Genomic DNA, 16,940 nt, shown 5'->3' on the forward strand with positions numbered 1-16,940 from the left:
TTCTCCATTCTCACCTTCACACTTTCATTCATGCTACTTTGTCTTTTTTTCCCTAACTACTTCTTCAACAATAAATTCCTTCAGTTTAACACCTCCCATTTCTTGTGTCCCTCAGCAAGAATCACTCTCCACTCTCCTTTATGTCTTGGCATGAATTCTATGTTCATTTAAATTGTACTGGCTCCTGGCTCCCGCCCCCAACACTGAAAACCATGTATGCAGGCACTTGTGCCCACGCAACGTTAGTGGTTTCAATAGGGCTTAACACAGGTGCAAGGGTAGTCTAAGTAGAGCTCATTGTAAGATCAAGGCCTTAGACTGTGAGGCCCTTCAGAAAAGTGATTATTTCTCATTCTATATTTGTGAAGAGCAGTTTAAACAATAGTGCTATAAAACATACCATTATACATCAGAATAAGGGTAGGAGAAAGAATAATCTCTTGAACCTCAACTCTGTAGCCCCCCGTTTAACATGTTTTTATAATATTTTTAAACAAATGGAAAAGACTGTGCGTCAAACTCCAACTGCAACATATTTCCATTTCATTTGCAAATTTCTATATTCAATTACAAATTTCTTTGTATAAAATGGTAACACAAGACACTGGACTAAGAGCTGTAAAAAGGGCGTGCAAGGGAGAACTCAACTACATGTGAAAAGCTGCTGTAGGGAGCAGAATGACTAGCTCACTAAATAAGTACTGAACAGCTGGGATGTTTACCTTAATTTTGCACAATTTTATTTCCTTACCAGAACTGCTACAGTAGGATGGTTCCACGAGTTTGCCAGTCTTATCATAACAGGCAATAGCTCGGAATCGCACACCTTCTCCACATTGTTTGGTCTCTCCCTGGAATCTCGTTCCTAAATGCAGCTCTGTTTTTCCTTCTGCAATAATACAATCTGACCAATTTCCATGGGGCTGTGTGATAAAAGTTTCGCAAGGACATGCTTCTGTTTCAACTTGAGGATACAATACTGTATTCTGGCATTTGTCTCGTTTTCTGCTTCTCCCTGTTCCAACCAAAGAGATCTGCTTGTTAGCTTAACATCTGCTGCTTTAGATAACAATGTGTCACACAATTTATACTTGCAGGAGCTTAATACATTAAAACCAAGACAAACTGAAATGTTAATATAGAATATTTCAAAAGCATCTATTAGTTGTTGCCAGTGCTTTAAAGTGCCAAGGCAAGGTAGTTATTTCCCAGGGCAACCAGGGACTTAGAGGAACTTAGACATATTTTGTTCTGTTAGCTAGGACATGGAATACTATGAAAAGACTTACCGTAGTAATTGTATGGCTAGAAAATTCTTTGTAATTTGATGTAATATCATTTTCCATAATTATTAGATGAAAACAAATTGATTATTTTGTCTCTATGCTCCCTGCAATCAATGGTTGCTAGGGAAACCTACACAGGAGTCTCAGTAAGCTACAACTCTTTGTTTGAGGCTACTTTACAAATTAGTTAAACATGCACCCTGCACACAACCTGTACTTTGAAGAAAATAGACAAGATAATTCCTGGTAAATTACTGAGTCTGGAACAGATTTCAGGAGTATCTTTTTTTCCTCTCTCTCTAGGTTTCTGATATATTTTAAAGGAATATTACTTCAGGATCTTTTCTCCACTGTATCATAAGGAATACCCCACCTTTTTGTCTTTAACATACAACCCCACACTGAAGGATGGTTTGACATTTCCCTAGATGGTCCTCCCAGATACACTGAGTTTGAAGGACATGCCTCACTATGAGCAGGTTTCCACCTCCATTGTAGGGTTGCTAGATTTTTACAATGCTTGTGTGGGACACATGAGCCCCTCTGGGCAGCCCCAGCCACAGGATTCCTGACTGGAGGCAGGAATTTCCATTAAAAGTCCTGTGTCCCACATTTACAGAAAAATATCCCATGGGGCTCTGGGACTTGTCATGGAAATCTGGGACTGTCCCGCTGATTGTGGGATGTCTGACAACCCTATTCCATTGCCAAGGCAACCTATCCCATACTCAATGTGTTTTAGGTGAGACCACCTATGCTCAAATTGCAGGAGTCTTGGGAAGTGAAAAGAACTGGGCTCCTCACTATTTTCAGAGGCTTCCTCATTTCTGACTTACTCAAAGGCACTGCGAATGCAAAGCCAGGAGCTGCAGGGAAAGCAGCAGTGGAGGCAGCAGGAGCATGGCACAGGAACAGTCCAGGGGATGGTGGAAGGCTGCTCAAGCAATCAGCAGCTGGTGCAGCTGCTCTAAAGGGTAGAGTGCCCCCTGAGCACAGCATATCCCAGTGATAGGACTTGACACTTCATTAATGGGTCCCAGGCTCCAGCAGGCTTTGGAGAAGCCCCTTCATCCCAGTAGGAAGTGAGAAGCACTGCCTGGCACCCTGGCCAACTGCTCTGAAAAGAAGGGCTAAAGCCTGACACATCCGACCCCACCAATCCTTCTCCAGCAACAAGCTGGAAGACAGACAGGAAAAGGGACACAAACTGGCATAGGTGGACTGATGAAGTTGGAGGAAAGGAGTAGACCGGGGGAAGGGGGTTTCAAAGACATGGCAGAAGGGCTGAGGTTGGAGGACCAAAACGGGGAAAACAGAACAGAAAACAGAAGCTGGAATGGCAAAGAACCTGGAAGATGAGTGGAGCCAAGTGTGGGGGGGACAGAGATCGAGGAAAAGCTAAAGGAGGCGACAGGGATACGAGAGGCAGTGTCAGGCAGGAGCAGAGAGGGACAGAGTGGGAGTAGAATGTCAGCAGGGAGTCTGGGTAAGGACAGAAAGCAGATTAGAGGTGAGGTAGGGCAAAGGCAGCTCGAATGTATGGGACGGGGTGGGCAGGGAAGATGCTATTGTGGATGCATAAGCGAGTGTTATGAATGGGCAGGGAAGCAGGGAGGAAGGGGCAATTGGAGTAGAGGAGACAGCAGAATGAGCGGAAAGCTGAGGTAAAAGGGAGGAGGGGACAGTTGAGGTTAAGAGAAGAAGCAGGGCAAGGCAGAAGGTCATAGGTAAGGTATGAGGACGTAGTTAACGATAGTGGAGGAGGTAGGGCAGAAGGAAGGCTAAGGTGTAGGGAAGGAGGGTGCAACAAGATGGTGGGGAAGAGTTAGGTCAGATGGTGGGGGAATGGACAGTCTCACTGCTGCTGGGCTTGGCAGCATAGGAGCACACCAAGGCACACCCTGGCACCTTACTGCACACCATTTTCAAACCACTTGTATGTGTAAAGATACTCCTACTGCCCTTCCCACAACATGAAACTTGGGTACTCGTCTTATCCTGAATGAGCTGCTTTCCAATTATGAGAATCAACTCCCTCTGTTAGTATTATTTTGCCACCAGCCTTTGGAATTATAGTTTTACTCTTTACTCATCCATATAACTCCTCACATGTACACATAGATTTCCAAAGAGAAATGTAGAAGTAGCAAGGTCTTAATTTTATGAGTCTCAAAAAGCTAATTCTTTCAAAATAATGTGTTCTGGAGTTCTAATAACAACTTTACTAATAGAAAGGAAACTTTGTGCAGACAAAAACAAACAAACAAACAAACATAAAAAAATGAAAGAAAAACTGGGAAATTATTTGCTTGTTTTTCCAGATACAAGTTCCATGACATACAAACTATATTGTCACATTTTAATCAGATTCAGATAACAAACCAATTATTGATTAAATATGCTGTCCCATGAGATAGTGAAGGCTAGCTTTCTGTGAAAATGAGTCACCTTGAAATAAGGGGGAAAAATCAAATTATTTAATGCCAGCTATTCATGCTATAACAAATACACAAGGACAAATTCAAATCTGGAGTATTAAGTTACAACTCAACTGATTTCAGTGAAGTCTTGCAGTGCACAGAAATATGATAATATGCTTTTGAGTAGTTTTAGGAAGCTGCGCTGTGTTCTGTGCTTTGCTGACCAGTTGACAGTTAGTAAGCTACTAACGCCTGTCCTCCAAAGGCAGCCAGGTCAGATAAGTTGACCCATTAGCAAAGCAAGCGGCAGAACACTCTCCATTAATAGAGCTGATATTCTTTGTGAACGCCCACCCACCTCGAAATGAATGATGCCCTGGACAAAGAATGGGTCCATGTATTTGGATGGCATGGTGGTAGGCACTATGATTTTGTGCCGAGATGGCTGGGTATATGGAAGTCAGAGATGGTGCAGTAGCAACCTAGGAATGTGCAGACAGTAAGACATTTGTGTAGGCCATCAATGAATATAAAGGTGCTTATATTTTAAGTATAATAATGTTAAAGTACAGGAAAAATGGTGTTTGTATTTTATTTAAGTATCATTACCTAGGCCTAATTTTCTATTCACTGTTGTGACAGTTGGAAGAATCTGCCTAACATATGAATTGTGTGTGAGATTTGGCACTCTGAGTATGTCTCTTAGCCATGCTTCATACTCCCCTTTGAACATGAAGATTCTCTGTGGTCTCTTTACCTGAATGGAATTCCAGCTGGGGTAGTGGCAAACACCTAAAAATAAGTACGGTTAAGCATAGATAATTGGCTAGCTACATAACAAAGAGATGGCAAATGCCCTGGAAATGCCAAGCCAGCTTTTCATGTATAAGACCTGGTAGGAGATCAAGATGGCAATGAAGTCATCTGGTGGGGAGCTGTGATCACTTCCAGAAGCAGAGCAGGACATCATCTGACAAAGGTGAATGAAGTTATGAGAAAACAAAAGCTGATCTACAGAGGGGGCATTTTTCTCCAGATGGGAGAAAAGCAACCCTGCTTGTAGGAGCCTAATGAGACAGAGAACCTGCCTGTCATCCTGAGCACAGATGGCCCTTCAAGGACTCTCATGGGAAAGGTGAGGCAGCAAGGAGGATTGCTTTCACGATGTTTTGTATTTTGTCAATGATCTGTATGTTCTTATGCCTTTTTCTTGAAGTGAAAGAGCAATAAAGTGTTAGAGTTTGTGCAACATAACTGCATGTTACACTTTTCACAACTATCATATGCCAGCTGAGAACTCAGAAGGCTCACCTCTTTGCTGGTATTCCGGGGGAGGGAGTCACTGCTGGACAGGGGGTGTAGGCAAGCAAGCTGAAGTGCTTCAATCCCGTGAAGGGATAACAAGCAGAGTCAGTGCTCAAAAAATGTGCAAAGAAGCCAAGTGAGGCACAGACTTCTGAAACACAGGGATGTTTAAAACACTGGGGAATTCAGAGCCTTGGATGGCTGGCAAGGAGATGCTGAGCAGATCTGTGACACTTCACCAAGGCAGCTTAAATGTATTTGCCATGCTACAGTACCCATAACAGAGTCATTTCTTTGCAATAAAGATTCCTGTCACGTATGTCACTGTTATTAGACCAAAGCAACTGCTTTCAGCAACGTCAGGAGAATACTAGTTTTATACCCTTTCGGACCTCCGATTTTGGATGGACCTACACCTGATTTACACTGGAGTAAAAGTGAGAGAATATTTAGGCTTATGGTATAATATAGCATAATAAACAGAAGTCAACATAAAATACAGACCTAAACATACCATGGAAGGCCATTCACTTCTGATTCCTTCTGATAACTTAGCTATATGTTTAGACATAGTAGTCAGAGATGGATGGAGAATTTTTATTTCTCTATAAGTGCAAGCATCACTGTGGAGGGCATTATATTATAAATATTTTTGCCACAAACAACAGAAAATTCTATAATTTATGTAAAAAGGTACCTTTATTCTTTAATGAGCTGTACTCATGCATAAAACACTTTGATTCCATTACATTTGTATAAGGAATTGTGCAAGCAAAAACCTGAATCATTCTAAACAACAATAAAATAATTTTGTGGTTGATTACAAGTTATTCCAGAAGAAAAGCAAAGTGATAGCCAGCACACTTACATTACTATTCAATTCCTAAACATTATTATGCTGGATAGGTTTACTAAAGCCTTCATGTTTAATTTTTTACTCTGCTGTAAAAGCCTTTGATGTATCACCTTTGCTAATGGAATAACAGAAACAACTAAACTATGGTGCTTTTAAATGTAAAATAGAAAATATGAAATGCTTTAAGTGCAAAGCATGACAATAAGCAACATACCTACTGTAAATCTTAATACTGCCAAATTCAGTTTGGTTCAACACAGTGCAGATGAAGAAAACACATTAAAAATGTCCTGCAATTTTACAGCTTCTCAGTTTCTTCCGTGTTGAACTAACACAATATTTTTCCAGTAGTTACTGCAGAATGGCTTGAACCAGTATGTTTTACTCATATTTGGAAATGACCAACTAAATCCAATATAGTGCTGCTATTAGCAAAGTCTATAAGCCAACATATTATTCAAGGAATATGACTCCCACAACTTTAGATTTCCAACCAATTTCAGCCTAACAGTTACTGGTAAGTCACCTTTATTTCTCCTTTACGTGCTGGTCCCTATGTGTATTCCACACATGGGTGACCGATGAGCAGAATTCAAAGAGTGAGCAAATGCTTGCGGTTAAGATACCCAAAGAGCTATCGCTGCCATCACTACATCCACCATGGTGGCCTGAATTAGCATGTACAGTTGTGTGAACACGTGAATGGAACTCCAGGCCACTCTACATATGTCCACTATTGATACCTTCTGTAGAAGCAACTTGTGCCCTTGTTCCATACAGAGGATGGATACATACTAATTAATAGCATGTGATGATGCAATCAGAAATTCATTTGAAGATTCTATAAGAAGATATTGCTTGACCTTGCAACCTTTCTGCTATAGCAAGAAATAGTCGGTGATTTTCTAACGGGGTTGATCTTTTGTGGAAGCATGGAGTTTCAAGAAGAGGTAGGCACACGGATAGGTTGTTTGACATGGAATTCAGAAATAACTTTAAGGAGGAATTTGACATAAAATAAATGGGAAATCCTCTCCTTCTGAAAAATAATATATGGTGGATTGGCCATGAGTGCTTCCACCTCACTGACCCTTCTGGCCAAAGTAATAGCAACTAAAAATGCAAACTGCATGGAAAGGTGGGACATTGGACATGTTGTCAGAGGTTCAAATGGTGGTCTAGTGAAAAGTTTCTGAGTAGGCCTTTATGAATGTAACTTTTTAAGTGAATGAAAAATGGAGGAAGTGAGATACTGATTAATGCAAGATGGACACACAGTGATCTAATGGGAAGACCCAAGTTCTTCAATAACATGAAATAATCTAAAATTACTGGGATACCTGCAGAGTCTGAAGAAGACTGATTGTGCCATGCATTATTCTTGTTTTAATACAACCCCCACCCCCTCAGTGCTTTGCACTGAAATTAAGTGCAAGTCATCAGCTAACTTGAAAGGCTGATATGTGTTCTGTTTTTGTGGAGGCAGAACATTTCATGATTCCTGAGAATGTCCAGTGACGGGAACTAGACACTGCAGGGAGATGTCTCTGGGGAACTCAGGAACTGGAGTTCCACTACTTGTTATTTGCAGGACAAGGCTTAGACCAGCAGAGTCATGAAGAGTTTGTAGGCAAGATAGAAAGGCTAGTGTGTCAGGGAAATGACACACAGCTTTGCAGTGGCAAAGCTCTCACCCTTGCTGAAGTGGAATAGTAATATAGTGGAGCTCAGAATCCTGGGGGTTTGAGCACATTGTAATGTGTTACTTTAGCTCCATCTGCAGCCATATGGAACTAGTTTGGGCTAACTCCTGCATTGCTTTCACACCTACAAGAGCCCTTTATATATAAAATGGACAAAGACATTCTATCTGTAATTGCACAAAAGTTCAAAATCAATTCAGCAACATCTGAAAAAATGTTCACAACTCTTGTCCACAAACCATAACATATAAAAGATGAATTGTACCTGTTAGTGATCGTCTTCTACTCCTGGTTGAGTTACAATCTGAGGAACATGTTGTAAATTTAGACCAAGGGGTGAATGTGCAATCATCTTTGCAGGGAATTAGACACTCCTGTACCATGGAAGGCATAGGTTCTGTCCACTTCATGCATTCAGTGACATCTGCAGCATGGTTATTGTCTGAGAGGCACACAACAGCTAAAGAGATTAAAAAAACAAACAAATCTCTTTGCTAACGCTGTATATACTTGGATTCTGCATTCTAAAAAAGCACCTACCTATATCGACAAGATTTCCATATATATATATATATATATATATAATTATTAGTCATACGGCATATTTAAGGTGTGCTATGTGCTTTACAGATATGGTTATACATATCTCCTTGCTTCAGAAAGCTTATGGCCTAAATCAGATTCTGAAAGTTCAACATTCTCAGTGAGTCAATTGTTTTACACTGTGGGCAACATTCCAACCAATTATATGACCAACCAATAACTAATTACTGCTACAGGTGGACAACCCATAGCAGAATTTGATATAGGCCATGATGTCCATCTTCCTTCAGAAATTAGTATACAATCCTTTGGTTGTAAGTGACAGCATGTGAAAAGGTAAAGATGTAGACAAGTGCTTCTATGTAGTCATAGAGAATAATTACTTATCATACAGTTAATTTCACAGTTTCATAGAGTTTAAGGTCAGAATGGACCATTAGGTCATCTAGTGTAATCTTCTATATAAAACAGAGCATTAAATTTATCTTTCATACTCCTATAACAAGCCCAAAAACCTTACTGGTGTGTAAGTGTTTTAGTCTTCAGGGGATTCAACCATGTGCCATAGGCACAGAACAAAATCAATGTCCTTGCACCAATGCCCACAGCCTCTACAATGGCAGGGAATAGATTATGAGATATGACCCAAATAACCCTGTTTAGTGAACCACATCCCATGCTCCAGATGAAAGTAGAAACCTCTGAATGTTCCCACCATTGTGAGCTGGGGCGGTCATTTTCACCCTCAAATCAGCGTGACCCTGAGCATGAGAGCTAGAAGAACCAGACTAGCACCTTAAAAGGATTTTCTGTATTTCCTCTAAACTCTGGTCTATCCTGTCCCATGTCCAGTCTTCAGCTGTGATCAATCTCTGATTCAGAGGAAAGCCGGAAAAGAACACAGAATACGTCTAGCCAATCAAGCATTAGGAGGGAAAATGTTCCTTCCTGACTGACATTGTAGGGTACACTCAGACCAGTAAAGGGTTCTCTTGCTGTCTACCCAGTAAGCCTGGACACTTTTATGATATGCAGCTACGGTACAGAATAATTTCTGACAATAGTAGGCAGCCCACGAGAATAAATGTGCACTCTGTCTTCCACCAGCCCATTTAGTCTTTGCAGGGAACAGTAACAGTCCTTCCCACACACTTTGGCTGCGTCTACAATAGCAAGTTCTTTCAAAAGATTTTTTGAGAAAAGGGGGCTCTTTCAAAAGAGCTCAGGGAGCATCTACACACAAAAATCATTCTTTTGAAAGCAAAATTGACAGAATGTGGCACTCATTTCAAAATCACTCTTCCTTTCTCATTTCAGGAAGACTGCCCCCCCCTTTCAAAAGACCTTTTCTTTCTTTAGAAAGAAAATGCATGTAGATGCTCTGCAGGGCCTTCCTTTCAAAAGAGCAGTCTACATTTTTGATCCCTGGCCCATTCTTTTGAAAGAGCAGATCGCTCTTTTGATCCACTTTTTCATGTGTGGACACACTCTTTCGAAGAAATTCTTTTGGAAGAGATCTTCCTGAAGACCTGTTTTTGAAAGATCTCTGTCGTATAGACATAGTCTTCCTTCCTGAGTCTGAATTAACAGCCTTTTGGAGGCCATTCCCTTCTGATTAGTTACTCCCTGACACTCCAAAAAAGGTATGAAACTAACCCCCCTCATCATCAGTTCACTCTGGCGCACACACAGTTTGCATGCTATAGACCTGCATGGAATGAAAGTAAACAAAAAGCTGATTTAATAGGAAAATAACAGATTCTAATATAAATTGTAAGAGGAAAGCAAGCATGCATAAGTTTTGCAGAAAAGAAACAAAGATGCAACCTCACCCTTTATACTTCCATATAAAGGGTTTTTTATACATAGTACCCATTACCTACTACCTTCAAAGAACTTACCAACATGCTCTCTGACTATAGGAGGAATCCAACATCCAACCCTCCTGCCTCAAGACTGTCCTGCCTCCCACTCTCTCATCCCAAGTTCTAGATGCTCTTTCAGTTCCAACTCCATCTATATGAAAATAATTTGTTCTCCTTCAGTCTGGTCAGAACTGGAAAAGATCGCCCATGTCAGGGGATGCTGGTGAATGGTTGTCAATGGCCTATGTTCAAAGATGTAGGAATGGAAGTCACTCTAGTTATTCAAAGTAGGGGAAGCTCCCTCCTCTCTTCCTTTCCAAATGCTGGGGTTTTCTTTTTAATTTCAAGTTTTTCCCCTTTGCTTTGATAGTTCCTCATTGTTCTTTCCTGACCTAGACAATGGCAAAGTGCTTGAAACCATTTTCCTCTCGTGGAGGAGGCAGCCCCATCTTGCTTGTTTGTTTCATGGCCCTGTGGTGAAATGCACCTGAAGTCACAGGCAATTACAGTTTCTGATGCATACATAGATACACATCCATGATCATAACCATAGTAGCGCTTATAGCCAAACTGCTGGTTTAACTGCTTATTTTGGTGGTGTCTTCAGTTCTACCCTTAGTGAGACTGTGACACTGTCTCTGCAGGCTGAAGTCCTAAAGCATGAGATTTATCACAATATAGTGTTAATCCAGAGCTCCTGAGGGGTATGAGCATACCGAGAGTGAAGAAGGTAATCCTGTTCTCCCCATGGCCAGGAAAAAAGGGGATGAAGGAGGAGAATGAGGCAGAAAAAGTCCACATGACCATCCATCCCAACCTGTCTTGTACATAAACTGGAGATGCCAAGCAATGGCGAATTCACCTCCTGACTTCATAAGCCGTTCCACGCATTATGTACCCTCCCAGCTAAAAACTGCATCTTATGTCAAGGCTAACTCTAACTTCAACAATTTGCAGTCTTAAACCTGCCAAAAGACAAAGGGCTATTGGCCTCAAATTGTCTATTAATTCAGCAGACAGTCTGTTGTCCAACAGTATCATTTTTCAGGACATTCTTTAGGGATCACGTACAGAGCATCAGAGAGCTAAAAATTTCATTATAGTGCTGCTACTTCTCCTTCAGTTCCCCAGTGCACCAGGAACACTGATTTATTGCTACATCTTAAACCCAGTTCTGAGCTTTCTTGGACTTTTGACTGTAATATAATACTTACGGCAAAGGCAAAATGTGCCTTTGCACACTGCTGCCTCTGCTTGAGCTCTCATTCTCCTTGATGCCCTAATTGTGCTTGAAATAGGTGAGGGTAAGAATGTAGATAACCTGCCCTAAGATGATATCTCTCTCCAGGAGGCAGCTCGGAAGGCCTCATCCATCTGTCCTGCTTCTGTGAATGGGGGATGTGGAGGGATTAATCCACAATCCTCATGATGAAATCTTCTCCAGTTCTGATGGAATGGAGAGCTTTAGGGACGTGGAAATGACTCAATTAAAGCATCACAGCACACACACACCTCTTCCCTGAAAATCAATGATGAATCTACAGCAAGCTTAATTCAGACTGTATTTTGTATTTACTGCTGCATGAATTCTTCCTTGCCTTGGAGCCATGTCCCCCTGGGTTGTGCTGCTAGTGAGAAGAGAGATTCTGGAGGCACATTGTGAATGCACAGGCAGATCTGAAAGATCTTCAAGCTCCAGGGGCCAAATCCACTCCCTGTTCTACAAGAAATGGCCAACAACTTTTCTCAGCTCCTATTGAAAATTCCTGTGTGTGTTTTCTTTGTACAGGAATGATCTGGGCCCCTTGTTCTCAAAGTTTGGTGATACTCTAATGATAATGTTTAATGCAGAGCCAGGAAATACCTCTCAGATGAGTCCTGCCTGCCAGAATCTAAGGAAATAGTTCTATTTAAAGGCCCTTAGCTACAAGAGTAACAGTCAGCTGCAACTAGTTCTCTGCAATCTGTGGATACATCTAGAATTGGTTAGCATATAGAAGCTTCAGTCATTAGGGAATCGCAGGTGTGGGTCACCTCATATAAGCATGCACAAGAGACAGATACGTCTTCATGTTATGATGTTTTTTGGCAATGAGGACCAAGGTTAGCTAAACCCCAACTATGAATTCTGCAGAATAAAAGATGAAAAAACTCAGTAGCAGCTAAACTTCATAAACACATGGAGGCTCTGCTGCCAGAACTGTGGATATCATAGACTGATGACCTGAGCCCTGAGATATCAACTTAGAGTCACGGAGAACACAAAAAGAACAGTAAAGTGAATTGTTCCCTGCAGAAATATTGTGCTTAATATTTCAAAGCAGGCACACTGTTTCAAGTTTCCAGTCAGAAACAATGGACCAAATTCATATGTAATGCAACTTCTCTGACAGCAATGTAGTTGGATCAGGGGAATGTGGCTCAATAAACTTTGCCACTTCAGTCTAAGGATAGCAATTTTAGGAGTGTACCGCATGTAGATTGTGACCTTTTTCAGGAAAATGAATTTTTAAAAATAAGAAAACATATAGCTGTTTTTAAAATGTTTTTCTCAACTGCTCTATCTAGAAGATAAATGTTAATATTATTCTGAATCTGAAAGGCTAATAATTTCTGCACTGCTGACATGAATGGCTGATATGTCAAAATATGGAAATATCTACTGACAGGAAGGACAGTTTTGTGGGTTTGATGCAGCAGTCAGACTCAGGAGAACTGGATACAAATCCTGTGTGACCTTGGGAAACTCACAATCACTAAAAGCCATTTTGTTGGCAATGACACTGGCCTGCTTCACAATGGTTTTGGAAAGATACCTTTATTAATATGTGCACGCTGCCCACACACTAAGGTTACAGGGGCAGTATAAAAGGCCTGGACAGACATTCAGGCAGTTGATGACAACTAAACACAATATATAGTCACAGTATTGACTCTAAAAGGTTCGATAATAACTAATTCTCATAATACCCTGAAAATTGCTAAGCAAACAATACATATAAATTAACCAAAGCTGGGATAGGCTGACTTGATGAAAGCAATCAGTCAGGCTGGGTCTAGACTGCAGGAAACTGTCAGCAAAAGATATGTAAATTGTGCTGTGTAATTAGCATATCTTTTGCTGACAGTTCTCCTGGGAGAGGCTTTACCAACATTGGGCCTGTCCACACAGGGCCAAATATTGGGAAAATCACCTCTGCTGGGACATCCCTTCTGCCTCATGGCATGAGGGATACAGGAATGTTTGCAGAACGCGCCTGCTCTTCTGAGAACTGTCTTGGAAAAGCAGACATGTTGTTTGGACGTGGCAGACTTCTTCTGAGAGACCTCTGATCTTTTGGAAAAAGTCTGTAGTCCAGACACACCCTAACGGCCAGAAAAAGGAGGAAACCTTTGCTAAGACACTAGATGAAATCTCTTAAGACCATTTACACTCCCAGTTACATCACAATTTGGCCCCAAGAGCCTAATTAAGACAAGTGCTCTGACTTCATGTAAATCCATATTGTATGCCATAAAGCTGTAAAGCAAAATTATTTAACTCAGATTTTATTATGTCCTAATTTTAAAGGTTCGTCTTATAATTTTATGGAGATTTTAAATTAATCCTCATTTTACTGACTATGCATAATTCTTTGCTTCTATCATCTAAAGTAGCTGAGTGCACCACAGGAAACGAAAGGTAATTGTTTTCTAATATCAACTGATCATTAAAGATGAACAGGAAACCTATGCCAAAATGAAATCCCAGGAATTTTTTTAAGTGCAAATATTTTCTGGAAGTAGGTGATGACCTGGCAAAAATTAGATAAGAAAAATATTAAAATGTAATGTAATTATTAAAATGTAATTAGATCTCAGGAAAATTCAGTGTTTAAAACATCACATATAAACTGAGAGTTGCTACATCTCTTTAGATGCAAGCAACAGTAAGTCAGCATGTTAATAACTACATTCAAATTGCTGACCCTTGCCTTTCACTTTCAGTCTTTTTGACCCTTACCATCTCTCAACACTGGCAGTCAAAAATGATACAGAGTGATTCCCATTCTCAGTTATGAAAGCAAGAGGCAAAAGTTGTTTTCCTCAATGATGAGACAGGATAACTGTCCTCTGCTTGGAAGGTTAAACAAGCAATAAATGCTTATGCCTAAGTTTTCTTCAGAATCTTGTTGAAGGGCACCAAAAAATTCCTTGCATAACGTTGCCACAATGTCCCTTTTTAAGTAAATATTTAACATTTCTCTATAAGAGTGTCCAGACTATTAGCATGTCCAGGAGATGAGCAACACTCTGTGCCACAGGAACTATGCTCCAGCATGTGCAATTTCATAATGAAAGACATATTTACTATTATATGACAAAATGTCATTATTAATATGAACAGTGATGTGATTTTCAAATAGAGACGAGCATTTTAAAATGGATATTCTATGTCCCAGTGCTTTTACAATCTAATTCCCTAATCCTACAAACACATGCACATGGGCTAAATGCGACCATTCACATGCTTAACTTTAAGCATGTATTTAAGGGTATGTCTACACTAGGAAATTAGGTAATATTTGTTAAGGTTGATTTTGTAAAACCGAGGGCACTTATCCACACTGGCACATGATGTCGATGGAGTGCATCCCTATTAGGGTCGACAGCTTCAACTTTGTCAGCAATGCACTGTTGATACCTATCTTACAGTTCCTGCTGCCCTCCAGCATTGTGGGTTAAGCTCCTAGTATCTGACAGGACAAAAAAGTGCCATGGGTGGGTCTTGGGTATGTGTTGTCAGCCTCCCACAGTACACTGCTCTCTTCCTCCTCCTTTGGAAAGCAATGACAAATAGTTCACATCCTTTTTCCTTTGGGTATCCATGCAGATGCCATTGCAAGACTAGCATGGAATCCATCCAGCTTCAAACTGTTGTGGCATGTATTATGAGAACCTCACATATTATGCTGCAGTATGTGCAGAGCCTAAGCAGCCATCAGAGCCATGAAAGCTCTGGGGAGAACACGGACATGGACACATATGAATGTGAAATCCTGGAAATGAGGAACAGGGAGATGCTGGCTGCACTCTCTGCTTTGTACACAGTGAAGCACCAGCTCTGTTGCCATGAGACAAGCTCATACAGGTGGGGCTGCATCATTCTGCAGGTATGGGATGATCAGCAGTGGTTACAAAACTTCTGTATGCATAAGGGCACTTTCATGGAACTTTGCAAATTGCTTTCCCCTGCCCTGAAGTACAGCGATACCAAAATGAGACCTACTCTGACAGCTCAGAAATGAGTAGCAATACCTTTGTGGAACTTGCAATGCCAGACAACTACCAGTCAGTAGGCAATCGATATGGAGTAGGAAAATCTACAGTGGGGGCTGCTGTGAGCTAGACAGCCCAGGCAATCAGTAATCTTCTGCTATGAAGGACAGTGATTCTGGGAAATGTGCAGGAGATAGTGGATGGATTTGCCATGATGGAGTTCCCTTACTGGGGTGAGGTGATAGATGAAATGCATATCCCTATCTTGGCACAACACCACAGAGTACCTAAACCGCAAGAGATATTTCTCCATGGTGGTGGATCACAAGAGTTGTTTCATTCACATGAACGTGGGATGGTTGGGAAAGGCTCATGACATGCTCATCTTTAGGAACCTAGGTCTGTTCAGAATGTTGCAGAATGGAACCAGAAAATTACCATTGGAGACATGGAGATGCCAATAGTGACCCTGGGAGATCCAGCTTACCTTTGCTCCCTTGTCTCATGAAGGCATACTCAGGCAGCCTGGACTGCAGTAAGGAACAGTTCAACTACAGGCTTAGCAAGTGCAGAAGGGTCACATTGTGGCACTGTGGGACACCTTCAAGAAGACAAGAATGTTGAATTTCACAATGCTCCATCTGCAGTACCTAAAAGTTGACCATGCAAGGTCAGTGTTGGCATTACTCCTCATGAAAAGCAGCAGGACCAAAGTTGACCTTAGGACCCTGTAGCGCAGACTGATTGCTTGTAACACTGACCGAAGATAGCCAAGTTCAACCTAATCTCCTAGTGTAGGCCAGGCCATACCACATGCAGGATCAGGGTCTGCAGTAGACATAGAACATGGAGAATTTTATGACAAAGGTAAAGGGGAGGGCAAAGAAAATTAAGGTAGTAAAATAAATAATAATGCTTATCTAATAAGTTATAATATGAGGTGGGAAGGAGTATACAGCATAAGAGAAACCTGGGTGAAAAAAGTGAGCTGTTAACAGAGACCTGAAGGATAAAAGGGATATTTGATCCCAAGAAGGGAGACATCATTCCATGTAGAGGGAGCAGAATGACAAAAAAAAAACAAAACCTGGAGATGAGAGTAAGGGAAGAAGTGAAATGGAACAAAGGATGTGGCCTATACGTAGGAGATAGCTTAAAAATAGGTCACGGAGAGGAGAGAGGCAAAAATAAAAGGAATAGAATGTCAAGGCTGGCATTTGAAGCATGGAGAAAACAACAGGAGACAAAGACAGCATGGCTTCAGGAATCCAATTATAAAACAACTTAGGGAAATATCCAATTCATTTTTGCACGCTGCAAACATAGTTAAGTTACTGATATCTTTTAAGGTAAAACATACCTCCAAACGCAGATCTAGCATGGTGAATATAGGACCTTAAAAGCTAGATCAAGGCATTTTAAACTGACATACAGGACAATGGGGAACACGTAAAAGATTAAAAGAGCAATGGGATGACATGGTCTGTACAGTCACAGAGAGGTAGCCGTGTTAGTCTGTATCTTCATAAAACAAAAAAGCAGTCATGTAGCACTTTAAAGACTAACAAATTTTTGCGGGGTAGACCTGCTTCTTCATGCCAGGTCTGAAGAAGTGGGTCTGCCCCACGAAAGCTCTTCACATAACAAATTATTTTGTTAGTCTTTGAAGTGCTATATGACTGCTTTTTATTATCTGCATAGTA

General features: G+C 41.0%; 1 protein-coding gene across 1 annotated transcript in view; it reads right to left on the reverse strand.

Moving 5' to 3' along the window:
• Positions 1-16,940, reverse strand: part of THSD7B (thrombospondin type 1 domain containing 7B) — a 440,276-nt gene that overhangs the window by 135,216 nt on the left and 288,120 nt on the right. Inside the window, exons 12-13 of the mRNA XM_075001414.1 lie at positions 7,836-8,030; positions 752-1,015 (exon numbers count right to left, since the gene is read on the reverse strand). Of these exons, the coding sequence (XP_074857515.1) occupies positions 752-1,015; positions 7,836-8,030 (459 nt within the window). The remainder of the gene's footprint in view (positions 1-751; positions 1,016-7,835; positions 8,031-16,940) is intronic.

Source organism: Carettochelys insculpta, chromosome 8 (assembly GCF_033958435.1).
Source record: "Carettochelys insculpta isolate YL-2023 chromosome 8, ASM3395843v1, whole genome shotgun sequence".
NCBI lineage: Eukaryota > Metazoa > Chordata > Testudines > Carettochelyidae > Carettochelys > Carettochelys insculpta.